The following is a 13,422-nucleotide window of genomic DNA, read 5'->3' as shown; positions in this document are numbered from 1 at the left end:
TGGGTGATGGAAATGAGGCCTGACAGAGATATGCCCCTTTTAAGTTTGTTTTAAGGTTTTAGTAGGAACATGAGCAGAATACAGACTGCCACTAATAGATGTTTGCATTCTTCTGACTGCGAAAGTAGCAAATTGCCTACCTTATTGTACCTATGTCTTAAATTATATATTGTGCTTTTGCAGCGTTCATTAGCAATAAGAAGCTTATTTTTCCTTTATCAGTTAGTGAAAGGATTACTGCAAGAACTGAACCGTCTCTACAACTTGTTCTGCTCCCGAAACCCAGAGTTTGAAGACAGAGGCGGCAAAGTGTCTATTGTGTCCCACTCCCTGGGATGTGTGATAACCTTCGACATCATGACTGGGTGGAATCCAGTCCACGTTTGTGAACAGCTGGATCAGGAGGAGACCGAGGACCAGTGGATTAGTTATGAAGAACAGCATCTACTTCGAGAGCTTTGCTTGACCAAGCAACGGTACGTAGCATCGTGGGGATAAAACGTGTTCAGTTACTTTGGGTTACTATAGGCTTAGCTCATTGACTTAAGTGAATGCCAGAGGTGACGGTTGGATGCTATGAGATGGGACACAATTATTAGAATTTGTTAGACTCTATTGTGGAGTAAAATGTGACAGATTATCTTGCGGGTTATGATGCCAGTCTGTTCAGCTCTTTCCATAACTCAAATAGAAGTGATCGGGGATTGAGCCTTACAGCCAACTCTCCCTTGAGTTTACAACTGGATGGAGCAACAAATGACTATCAAGGTGGGTCTGAGGACCCCTTTCCTTTTGCAGATGCTTTCATATGTGCAGCCATCTATTAGACCAGTATCTAAAAATATAAAAAGAATTTATCCGTTTGATAAAAGACATAGCAAGAAACAAAATAAAAATGCCAGAATTACGTTTGTTTGGTCGCTACAACATTACAATAAAATTTAAATAACAGGCAATCAAAACATAGTATCTGCCCCAAAATAGTATAAATAAAAATGTTAACTCAGCGTGGAAAAAAATAAGCCTTCACCCAGCCCCAGATCCCAAAGAATGGAGACATTGTGGGTCTCGGGACATGGTGCCATTTTTTTTTTTCACTGAAATAAAAAAGAACATATAGATGTTTAGTATCTGCAACCTTGTAATGACCTGGAGAATCATAATGGCAGGTCAGTTTTAGTACTTAGTGAACATGGTAAATAAAAAAAAAAATATATATATATATTTTTTTTGCAATTTCACCACACTTGGATTTTTTTTCCTGTTCTAGATGGTAAAATCAATGGTGTCATTCAAAAATACAAATTGTTTTGCAAAAAACAAGCCCTCACATGGCCATATTGACGGAGAAATAAAAAGTTATGGCTCTGGGAAGAAGGGGGGCAAAAAAAAACCTGAAAAATTGCAAGGTTGTGAAGGGGTTAAACGTCTTTGGCCGCAGCTCCAAGGCTGGCATCTGTTAGTAAGTTTGCCCTGGTCAGCAGATTGTCTCGGTTTCTGTGGGCGTGAGGCGACATAATCCACATGCCATAATTCAGGCTGACATTACAACAGAAAACTGCTAAAATTACTGTCTGTTCTCCCCGGTTTACTACTTACACAATAGAGATGTTTGCATAAAAACTGAAAATATAATTCTATTGTTCTTTGCAGGTTAAAAGAATTGGAAGACAGACTAAATGGACTTAAGAGTTCTAATACCCCTGTTTTAAAATTTAAGGCAAGTAGATTTCTGGAAATGAGGTTAATTAGGGGTATTAACAGTTGTGTTTTTTTTTTTTTTTTTTTTTTTGTGGAGAGTGGTCAATGCAGTTTACTCATAGCACAATTATACTTTGACTTACCATTTACCTGCATGTACCCTTTAGGTGGAGAACTTTTTCTGCATGGGTTCGCCCCTGGCAGTATTTTTGGCATTACGTGGAATTCGTCCAGGAAATCGCGGAACTCAAGATCATATTTTACCTAGAGCTATTTGTAATCGTTTGTTTAATGTTTTCCACCCTGCAGATCCTGTGGTAAGTCTCTGCTCGTCCTGTGGACTTACAGAAAATAACCCCTGCAATATCTGTACAACATGCACCAATTTGCAGGGTTTTACCTGTACCTTAAGGCACCACTCCAGCTGTTTGGTTTTTTTTTTTGTTTTTTTTGTAAATTTCTCCTCTGAAGTGGTGCTTTCATGTAAGTCCCCTGACACCTATCCGATACTCACCTTCCCCCGCCTTCATCGTTTTCCAGAGTCTCTTCTGTCGGTTTCCACCAAAAAGTGACCTGCCTGCAGCTCCACTGTTTCATGAAGCTATGCAGAGTTCTATTTTTAATACAAGTCTAGGAGAGCCTCACTCAATAAGGAACATACTATATAGCTTAAGGGTTGCTGAGTTTCACTACTCCAGTGGTCTCTGCCAGTCTGTACTTATTTCCTGTAGCAATAACGTGCCCGTCCGGGCACAAGTGATCACTACCGTCCATCATGGTCCTCAGTGGTAGTGCTGGCAGGTATGGCACAGGCCTGCTGATGCCAAAGATTGACTACAAGGGTCACCTGTGTAAGTTCAGCACTGAAGGATGCATGCAGAGATTGCCGGGCTCACCGGTGAGGTAGTTGATGACCCACAGCAATCTCACAGTTGTGAATAGGTCATAACTTGCTTAGAACAGAATACAGAATGTAGTCTGTGAGTACAAAATGACTGGTCACACCAAGTACACACCAAGGGTACACTGAGCAGGTCAGGGGACCTACCTATGTATCTTAACCCTCCTCTAGCTCCTGTAAAGCCAGAGCTGTCAATCAAGGAAGAGGGGGAGCAAAGATGGGTGCAAAACAAGTAGGTGGAAAGGCGCTCTGAGCTTACACTAAGGGTGCACCCATCACACCGGCTTGATGTGAACAGACCTGGAAACAGCATGGCTCTGTACACTGTAGCTTCCCACAATAGCAGCTCAGATCCTACTCATTTGGACACCCCCTTCTATACCTTGCAAGAGCCATTAATCAGGGAGCTGCACGCGGCATGGTTATTCCAGCTCACCCGTCTGTGTCTCATTCTGTTGGAATCATGACTTTTCCTCTCGTTTCCTGTAATATCCCAATAACCTGATGCCATCCAGCTCTGTATAAAGAGGATTTTCTCCTTCGTCTCATTGGGGGGACACAGGACTGTGGGTGTATGCTACTGCCACTAGGAAGCTGACACTTAAGTAAACATAAAAAAAGTTAGCTCCTCCTCCGCCGTATACACCCTGGCACTGGCCGCAGGCTAATCCAGTTCATGCTTTTTGTCTTTAGGAGGCACATGTCTGGTTTTTCCCAGACCTCTTTTCTCTTTTTTACCATGAAGATGAAACAGGGGCGACGGACCCCTTTTAAAGGGGTCCGATCTCCCCAAACCAACAACGGGGGAGCACGTGGAGTGTCTCCTCCACGTATCCTCTCCCACAACGTGGGACAAGATGCCTGACTCAGCCCTGACCACCCTAAAGTATTGAAACCCTAGACTGTAGAGGTGCATGTGTGCAGTCCGTGCGGCCCCCACTGCATCACCAATGCTAAGACTGCGGTGATGGAAGGAGGCGGATGGTCCCTCTCATCCCCTGAAGGAAAGATGGAGCTAGGATGCCTGCACCGTCCTTTACGCAGCCCCCTCTCTAACCTGAAGCTGGAATCCATTGCAGGAGTAGGGGGCTGGGAGGGCTCCTGCTACAGCGCTCTTCCATGCGCACACCTCTCCCCCTGTATCATCCGGCAGTTCCGGGTCGGCAGGCGCTGGAAATTCGGCTTTCGGTGGGTTTTCCCGGCTTTTGCTGGTACTAGGCCGCAGGTGAAAATCTCGCATCCAGAGCTCGACTGCTTCCGGTCCTGCCCCTACGAGCACTCCCACTGGCTGAGCGCGCCTTTATGAAGATAGGGAGCTTCGGCATCTCGGAGGATCTGTTTCTTCTACGTTGTTCCACAGGATCCAGGGACACAGGACTGGGGTAAGTGTTACTCCCCCCCCCCCCCCACCCCCCAGTCTGGCAGCTCCTCTCTTGCTTTCTCCCACTCTACTGCTGCATCTAACCTAGATTGGGGATTCTTTCGGCAGCAGGCCCACCATGTCTAGAAGGACCAAGACCCATACGGTATTATATACCTGATGTTTTACCTGTCGGCCTGCAATTGATTGTGAGGCCTGCAATTCCGAGCGCGCTCAGGAGCCCTCCCCTGCGACTGAGCCCAGTGTGTCGGGTCCCCCGGAATGGGCCCTGTCTCTGTCGCAATCTATGGTGCCGCTAACTAGAGCAATCGAGGCCCTTCGGGCCCCAGATAGGGGCAGGAACAGTGGTTTGCCTGTCTTGGAGGAATCCTCCATCTCACAGGAACCTCCGGCTTGCAGGGGCCGCTCTCTCTCTAAGCAAACGCTGGGGGAACGAACCCACACAGCGTCCTCTGGTCCATCTGGTGCCTCGGCATCTGAGTTCTGTCTCTCGCTCTCCCTCTCCAGGAGAGGTTAGTGAACAAAACTCGGATTGCGATTCCGAAGGGTCCCTCAATTTAGAGGCACCTAATTACCAGGAGATAATCGACAGCCTCATTGAGGCCGTCAACCAAACCCTGAGTATAAACGATGAATCCACCTTGGCCTTGGGTCATAAGGTGTCATTTAAATGGACAAAACAGTCTCATAGAGTATTTTGCACTCACCCAGAGTTTGAGGATATAGTGCAACATCACAGGGAGCGACCAGGCAAGCGGTTCTCTGGTCAGAGGGCCCTGAACACAAGTGGGTAGCTAAGGCCATGATATCCTGGTCAGTCATTAAATAGAGCCCTGCAGGATAAGGACCTGCCATCCGAGGTGGCCGAAATTTCAAATCAGATCGCTCTAGCGGGAGACTATTTTGATTAACGCATCTTTGGATGCGGCGAACTGCGCAGCACTGGCTGCAGCAAACGCAATTTCCATTAGGTGGGCTCTATGGTTGAGGACATGGCGGGTAGATTCAACTTCAAAAAAGTCCCTTATTTCTTTGCCCTATCAGAGGGGCCGATAATTCGGCGAAAAATTAGATCAACTAAATTCTGACGCTACAGGGGGGAAGAGCAACTTCCTCCCACAGCAAAGGATTCAGCAGTAATTTCGTCACCAGTTTCAGGCATGGTTTAGGTCCTTTCGAAACCCGGTGTGGACCGCGGCAGACGATCCCGTCAGTTCAGGTCAGCCTAATCAGAAGAGGGATCGTCGGATCTCATACTGAACCAACCTGTTGGGCAGGATGCGGTCCCACCAGCCAAGATCTAGAGGATCTAGGCCCTCCAGATTCTCATCCAAATGACTGGAGGCAGTCTCCGGTCGTTGCCAGCAAAGTGGCCAGCCACCTAATCTGGTTTCGTCAAGTCTGGCTCGCCTTCATACACGACAGATGGGTAAGAGAGCTGGTGTCCTCAGGGTACAAGATAGAATTTATCAGCTGCCCCCCAAGTCATTTTTTTTCTGTCTCGTCTTCCCAGTTCAGAATTCCGGGCACGGGCCTTATTCAAGGCTGTTGAGTCTCTTCGGCTCAGCGGAGTTATCGTCCCCGTACCGGATGAGAAGTTTCAAGGCTTCTATTCCAACCTGTTCATAATCCCCAAAAAGGATGGAGTGGTAAGGCCCTTTCTGGACCTGAAGCTTCTGAACAGGTTTGTCAGCATTCGTCATTTCCGAATGGAATCTCTCCGCTCGATCACTGCTGCCATGGAAAAGGGAGAATATTTGGTGTCAATAGATATCCAAGACGCCTATCTTCACATCCACATATTCCCCCCTCATCAGAGGTTTCTTCGTTTTGCCATCCGCAATCTGCATTTCCAGTTCACAGTCTTGCCTTTCGGGCTGGCCTCTGCCCCCAGGGGGTTCACAAAGCTCATGGCGGCCGTGGTGTCCATCCTACATTCCCGGGGTATAGTCATCTTCCATATTTAGACGACCTCCTGGTCAAGGGTCCATCTTTTTGGGCCTGCGAGGAAAGTGTCAGCATCACGCTAGATACTCTTGCTTGCCTGGGATGGCTGGTGAATTTAAGAAAGTCGTCTCCGGTGCCATCTCAGAGAAACACCTTTCTGGGGATGATCTTCGACACCTCCCGAGGGCTCACAATACTCCCCCGGGCCAAGGTCCTAGTACTCCGGCAGGAAGTGTGGGTCCTTTGCCAGTCGGTCCCTCATACCATCCAGTTTTGCATGAGTCTTAGGAAGAATGATGGCAGCGACAGTGGCAATTCCATTTGCGCAACTCCATCGTCCCCTACAGCATGCTCTCTTGGCAGCTTGGGACAGGAACCCATTCTCTCTCAATCTCTGGTGCCGTCTGTCCACTCTGGTCAGACAGGCGCTTACATGGTGGTGAGTTCCTCCCTTCAACATGGGAAAATGTTTCCCTCAGTCCAATGGCTGGTGCTCTCACGACCGATGCCAGTCTCCTCGGATGGGGAGCGGTGATTCGCCAACATACAGTCCAGGGACGCTGGTCTTCGCGGGAGTCAGCCCTCCCGATCAACCTTGAGATTCGGGCTATTCGGCTGTCTCTACAGCACTTTCATTATCTCCTGACAAGACGCTCCGTCCGGATCCAATCAGATAATGCCACGGCCGTGGCGTAAATAAATCATCAAGGGGGTACCCACAGCAAGGCGGCCATGCACAAGGTAAAACAGATCCTCTGCTGGGCCGAGAAGTACTACTCTGTGATTTCGCCAGTCCACATTCTGGGCGGGGAGAACTGGGCGGCGGATTTCCTCAGCCGACAGGGTCTGACGTCTGGGGAGGGATCGCTTCACCCCGATTTTTTTCAACAGATTTGCCAACGCTGGGGGACCCCACACGTGGACCTGATGGCCTCCAGGGTAAACACCAAAGTGCCTGAGTTTGTCACCCGATACCGGGATCCACAGGCCGTAGATGCGTTAGTCCTACCTTGGAACCAGTTTCACCTCCCATACCAGTGTCCTCTGCTACCACTGTTCCCAAGGGTCATCAAAAAGATCAAGAGCGGGTCCCAGCAATTCTAGTCGCTCCAGATTGGCCTCGGCGGTCTTGGTACGCAGACCTAGTACAGCTGCTCACCGAGACTCCCTGGCGGCTGCTAGAGCGCGCTGACCTTCTCTCCCAGGGCCCGATCTACCACCAGAGCTCAGGGGCCCTGTGTTTAACGGCCTGGTCGTTGAATCTTGGATTCTAACCCAGGCCGGGTTCTCCCAGAAGGTGACCGCTACTATGATTAGTACCCGGAAGGCCGCCTCAGCACGTATCTACCATCACACCTGGAAGGTCTTCTTCGCACGGTGCAGAGAGCGCGGTTATTCCCCGCTTCGTTTCTCTATCCCCAATATTTTCGCGTTCCTCCAAGTCAGCCTGGATTCAGGTCTAGCACCATGTACCCTCAAGACAGATATCGGCCTTGTCTGTCCTTCTTCAGCGCAAGATCGCTACCAATTTGCAGGTGAAGACCTTCATACAAGGCGTTGCTCACATGGTACCGCCTTACAAGGCCCCCCTTGACGCATGGGACCTTAACCTGGTCCAAGGGGTCCTGCAGGAATCTCCATTCGAGCCTCTTCAGGACATTTCCTTGACATACCTTTACTGGAAGGTAGTATTTCTAGTGGCCATAACATCCATCAGGCGGGTCTCAGAGCTGGCGGCTCTGTCCTGCCGAGCTCCGTTTTTGCTTTTTCATCAGGATAAGGTGGTGCTTAGGCCAGCACCCCCTTTTTTGCCAAAGGTGGTTTCCTCGTTCCACATGAACGAGGACATTGTCTTGCCTTCGTTTTGCCCGGCGCCAACGCACCGTGTGGAAAGGGCTCTCCATACGCTAGATCTAGTGAGAGCTCTCAGGAGATATGTGTCTCGGACAGCAGCCTTTCGGCAGACACACTGTTCGTCCTCCCCGAGGGTCGCAGGAAGGGAATCGCGGTCTCAAAATCGACCATAGCCAGGTGGATACGTTTGACTATCCAGGAGTCCTACCGCATCAGAGGCACAGTCGTTCCCGCTGGGATCAGGGCACACTCCACTCGGGCAGTGGGCGCTTCCTGGGCTCTTTGGCATCAGCAGAATAGGTTTGCAAGGCGGAGACCTCATCCAGTCTACACACTTTCTCTAAACACTATAATATCCATACTGAGGCCTCAGCGGATGCAAGTCTGGGTAGAAGGATTCTCCAGGCAGCAGTAGCACATCTATAGGCAATAAGTGCTCAGGGATTATACCGTGGAGTTGGTTTCCCACCCAGAGACTGCATTAGGACGTCCCACAGTCCTGTGTCCCCCAATGAGACGAAGGAGAAATATGGATTTTTGTGTTACTCACCGTAAAATCCTTTTCTCCGAGACGCTCATTGGGGGACTCAGCACCCACCCTATTAGTCAGATGGCTTCTTCTTTATTATTCGTTGTTTTTTGTTTCTAGACATGTTGCACCTGTGTTGAAGCTGATTTATTTTTTTTGTTCTCCTACTGCTTTTCTGCACCAAATTGGATTAGCCTGCGGCCAGTGTCAGGGTGTATACGGTGGAGGAGGAGCTAACTTTTTTTTTACGTTTACTTAGTGTCAGCCTCCTGGCGGCAGTAGCATACACCCACATTCCTGTGTCCCCCAATGAGCGTCTCAGAGAAAAGGATTTTACGGTGAGTAACACTAAAATCCATATTTTACTTGAAGCACAGATTGGGAGCATCTTTGCATCCACGCTTTTCTCTTTAAGTGACAATCCCTGTCGTGTTAAACTTAACCCAGGGGCAGATTGGTTGGGCCCTGTGCCAGAATTGTGATAAGAAGATACAGAGAAATAATTAGGTGCTTTGATGCACGATGGGATATTTATACCATCCTTTGGGGGCTGTACAATCTCCTCCCACAAAGTACATCCTGACTCTGGCACTGGTGTCAGGACGTAATCTTTCATTGCATGCCCTTCAGTGTTCAGTAGTGAGCACTGCATGTGTGTGCGAACAGAGCAAGAAGAAATTTAATGAGCTGGTTGTAATCAAAATACACCTCCCTGCCTAAGAATGCGGTCCCTGAGAATCTGCCCGGGGGCCTGATGAAAGGTCATCGGGGGCCTGAGGTTCCCCACCCCTGCCCTAACTGTAGCTAAAGATTGTAAAGTACTCCTCACTTGACATTACTGGTCATACGGAGTGGAACCCTAACTTGAGCACCACATTGTGAGTGTGCTATATATCCATCTTTATTGGAGCCAACGATTGGTCGCCATTATGTCACTAACCTATTTTACCATCAGGTGTTGTGAAACCATTTCCGTAACAACTAATATGACTGCAGTTCCTATTTTTAAAAACTGCTGCTCCGACTAAAGAGAAAAATGGCAATTTATCAATATTAGAAACTTAATTACGGTAACCAATTTGTACAGATGCTTTCACTTCAAGTGTTAGCGGCAAAGTAGAGCGAATATAAAGCGCATTCACATTGCTGTATCATTGCTATCTTTGATACTATTAGATCAGGTCGCATTCTGGCTATGATACTGAACACGTGCACCTCACAGCACTGAGAACAGCCGCTGCACGGAGCTCAGCTGGAAGAGCCTGCGTTGCCACTGCTGGAATGGTTCCGGTACCTTAGGTTTACTGTGGGGAAACAGACTCAGAAGGGGTTGTCCTGGTAGTGGACAACCCCTTTATTGTCGAAATAGAAGTCCAAAAAAAAAGTGAACGAGTTGTATGGAGGTCATGGAGTATGTTCCATATCTCCCCATCTTCATGTGATCCTGCATTCTCCACCTGGGACCAGATTCCCTCCGAAGTTTGATATTTCTGTCTACTTTAATCCTTTTTAGGCCTACAGACTTGAGCCATTAATATTGAAGCACTACAGCAACATTGCACCAGTCCAGATCCACTCCTCCAACACCACAAATCCCATTCCATACAAACACCTGAGACCGTGTCTCATCAACCCGTCCAAAGATACTACCTCAATGTCCGATACAGAAAGCATCCCGAGCCCGAGTACGTCACCGGTCCTGCCTCGAAGACACTATGGAGAATCCATAACAAATATCGGCAAAGCAAGCATATTAGGTAATGGTAATGCCCACCTTTATCGGATTTACGATAACCCCTTCATTACCAGCAAGCTTTTTTTGTTTTTGCCTCTCCCCATTTCAGTAATCATACCTTTTTTTATTTTTCTTCCGTTCTCATTTCGCAAGAAATAACATTTGAGAAATTAATTGAACAGGTTATTATGGTCATGTGGATAACTAATTCCTGTACTTTTTTTATGTACTCCTATTTTTTTATGACAACAGTCATACAATCTGGGGAGCATGTTGTTTTTTTTTCTTTTTTTTTTCTTATTATTATTATTGTGGGGGTTTTTTTCCACTGTGACTGAGGCATCTATAGAAGCTCCAGATACAGGAGAATAGAGCCCAGTGCTATGACACACGCTACTGGCAGAGCTGATCTGGGTTTATGATGTCCCGCAGCCAGAGGTCATGTGATCGTCAGATCCTACAGAAGCATCGGCATCATTTACTGAGCACTATGTTGCCTCCAAAAGAGAAGACAGAGGCGTTAATAAACACCTTGGGGTCCACTTCTCTGCCTGACTCCGGGGGCGGCCTGCTAAATTGCCAGAGCTTAAGTGCCTTTCTCTAAGTTTACAATGCTCTACTACCGAGCGCTGTAAATTTGACTCTTGATTATCAGGTTAAAGGGTTGTTCCCAAAATAAGAAGCTATCCCCTATCCATCGAATATGGGATAACTTGTTTATTGCTTGGGGTCCAACCAAACATACCCTCCACAAGTGAAAATGGGACTCCCTCTCTTAAATGGAGCTGAGGTGTCAATACTTCACGTCCATTCTTGACCTTGTCTACGGGACTGTGGGGGGGCAGGTCTAGTGCACCACTCTTTCAGGCAGTTCCATAGTGAGTGCATGCGGCAGAGTTTGAATGTGTGTACCTCAGCTCCATTCAAGACAGTACTTTGCAGAACACCCCATGCTCTGCGTTGCTGAGGGACCTCCAGCAAATTTGCAAGTTATTCTCTATCCAATAGATAAAGGAAAACTTAAATGTTATGGGAAAAATCTTTGAAGAATGTAAACTTAAGAACCAGCCACTAGATGGCAGCAAAGTTATAGGATTTTCCTTCCTAGCCCTGCTCATTGTGAGTCTTACACTTTTTCAGGTGCCGCGAGCATCGGAAAAGGCCTGGGGGGAATGTTGTTCTCAAGATTTGCACGTTCTAGTGCAACTACATCTCAAGGTTGTGAAGTAAAAGACTCAGCTGACGGGGAAGACAAAAAATCAGCACAGAGTCAAAGTACTGCGGCATCCCAAACCATTCCACACAGCATCTCGGGCTCACTGGACACAGGTAAGGGTCATTAGCGTTTCCATGTCACTGGCTTTGAGAAGAAATGCAGCCCACCGTTGGGTATATATAGTCCCTGTTTAGTGCAATGTCTGCAGGCTGATGAATGCTCAGAGGAGTATTTCTAACTAATATTGGTTCGCTTCCTGGATAATTGACCTTCTTTCATAGACATGCATTTATTGATGAAGAGAAGTGTGGAGATGGATCAGTGCCTACATGAAGCGTTGTTGCTAATATTCTTTTAGCAAAAGCCTTCAATTATATACCGTAACTTGTCCTTCATTGAGCTTATTTCCTAATACTAGGAATATCATAAAGGAAGCAAATATTACCCGAGCCCCTTTGATCCATCTGTGCAGTGTAAATAATTTGACATCTGCTTGTTTTACACTTTCCTATGTGTAATGCTCATCATTGAGACTCATTAATTGATCGGCGGCACTAATAGTTTGCATTACTCCCTGTGATTGCCACTACATACGCACGGCATCACCCCATTGTTATTCCCGGCCTGTTCCTCTACTGAAGGAAATGATCTCAGCCCTTGGACAAACACCAATAATGCCTCTTCATTCAAGACGTCAGAAATGCAAGTCATTCATCCCGACCTCTCTGCACGCGGACATCTACAATAAGAAAGTAGAGACTAATGAAAAACAGGGTTCCCTGCTTCCTTCCTTTTAATCCCTATAGCTTTTGAAGGTCCACTTACACTTAGATTTTTTTTCTTGTAGATTGTCCACAGAGGGGCGACTATGTTAAGTATTTGCACAGCTGACCACTACTGCACCTTCATTACATCATTGCAATATACTGTATTAAGTCCCATGCACACAATCCAAACTGTACCAGGGGTTCGCTGTCCTAAAGACTGCTGTCCCCCATGGTGCACCCGAAAGTCGTTCTAATAGCTGAGGTTACCAGCATAATAACATGGTTATATTAGATATATTTCTAGCCCAGAATTACTATATGATCATTTTTTTTCTTTTATACTGATATCACAGTGGACCTGGAGAACCGAATCGACTTTGAGCTACGAGAAGGGCTGGTAGAAAGTAGATACTGGTCGGCCATGACGTCTCACACGGCATACTGGTCCTCCATGGACGTGGCTCTCTTCCTCCTAACATTCTTATACAAAGACGGCCAGATCGACGAAGAAGACAAGCTAGGTGTAGATGAACTGTAGAGGGGTGATGGCAGACTGTTTGAGGCATTGATGATGCATGAGCGAATGTTTTCATTTCGTTTTATAGAACGTACCTTAATCATTATCATTTACTAATTATCAGTTCCTTTAACCCCTTATTAACCCCATCCATTAGAGCAATAGACACTTCCGTAGTTGCCTAATGCAGCGCATAGTTTGTGTATGCGAGTGCCTAACACCATCACCATCTCTTTAGGTGACCTTTAGGCATGGCAGGAGGAGACCACCACGTTTCTATCGCCCGTCGATGGTGAGACGTGCTCACCTGGAGAGCTATTCAAGATTGTGTTCTGCCTAACCAGAAGTAATAAAACTTCAAAAAGCTTCAGAGTAGCGTGGCCTATGTTTAGCTTTATTAATGCCTCTTGTAGTTTAATTTTTTTTTTCTTTTGTACTATTATTTTTTTTTTTTGTTTTTTTTTGTGGGGAGTGTGGGGGTTTAAAGAAGTCATATTCATTTTCTACATATTTTGGAGTTGATTTCCCAAAATACATATCTTTGTACTAAAAGAATTGTGGACTCTGGCGCACTCTCAGTAATATTTTCATTACAAAAAAGTCAATAAATCTTTGTGGTTTCACATACAAGAGCGTGGACAGAGTTATTTAAGAAATGGCGAGAATGTGTCATAACAGCTACTGATATCTGATCCGCCGGGGGGTGGGGGGATGACCAAGATATCGAGACCCCCAAATATTACTGTCAACATCTGATTTTAATTAATAGAGTATGTGGCATTGGATTTCAGGCTGAGCGTAGGAAAAAGCACAGTAAATCTCAGTGATGCCCAGAGTATTGTAGAACCTAACCAATGCTCAGAGATTTAGGAAT

The 13,422-nt window shown here is 46.7% G+C and overlaps 1 protein-coding gene across 2 annotated transcripts in view; it reads left to right on the top strand.

The window, feature by feature from the left end:
• The window catches only part of DDHD1 (DDHD domain containing 1), a 53,648-nt gene extending 40,470 nt beyond the window's left edge, over positions 1-13,178 (top strand). The window contains exons 8-14 of one of the 2 annotated variants that reach the window (XM_077269801.1): positions 223-476; positions 1,654-1,720; positions 1,869-2,018; positions 9,827-10,070; positions 11,189-11,377; positions 12,385-12,554; positions 12,787-13,178. In XM_077269801.1, coding sequence (XP_077125916.1) covers positions 223-476; positions 1,654-1,720; positions 1,869-2,018; positions 9,827-10,070; positions 11,189-11,377; positions 12,385-12,554; positions 12,787-12,888 — 1,176 coding nt within the window. In that variant the 3' untranslated portion in view covers positions 12,889-13,178. Of the gene's footprint in view, positions 1-222; positions 477-1,653; positions 1,721-1,868; positions 2,019-9,826; positions 10,071-11,188; positions 11,378-12,384 lie in introns of both variants that reach the window. The other variant, XM_077269805.1, reaches the window with a different exon arrangement.
• The last annotated feature ends 244 nt before the right edge of the window (positions 13,179-13,422 follow it).

Source organism: Ranitomeya variabilis, chromosome 1 (genome assembly GCF_051348905.1).
Source record: "Ranitomeya variabilis isolate aRanVar5 chromosome 1, aRanVar5.hap1, whole genome shotgun sequence".
NCBI lineage: Eukaryota > Metazoa > Chordata > Amphibia > Anura > Dendrobatidae > Ranitomeya > Ranitomeya variabilis.
This window is presented reverse-complemented; position numbering and strand designations above follow the sequence as displayed.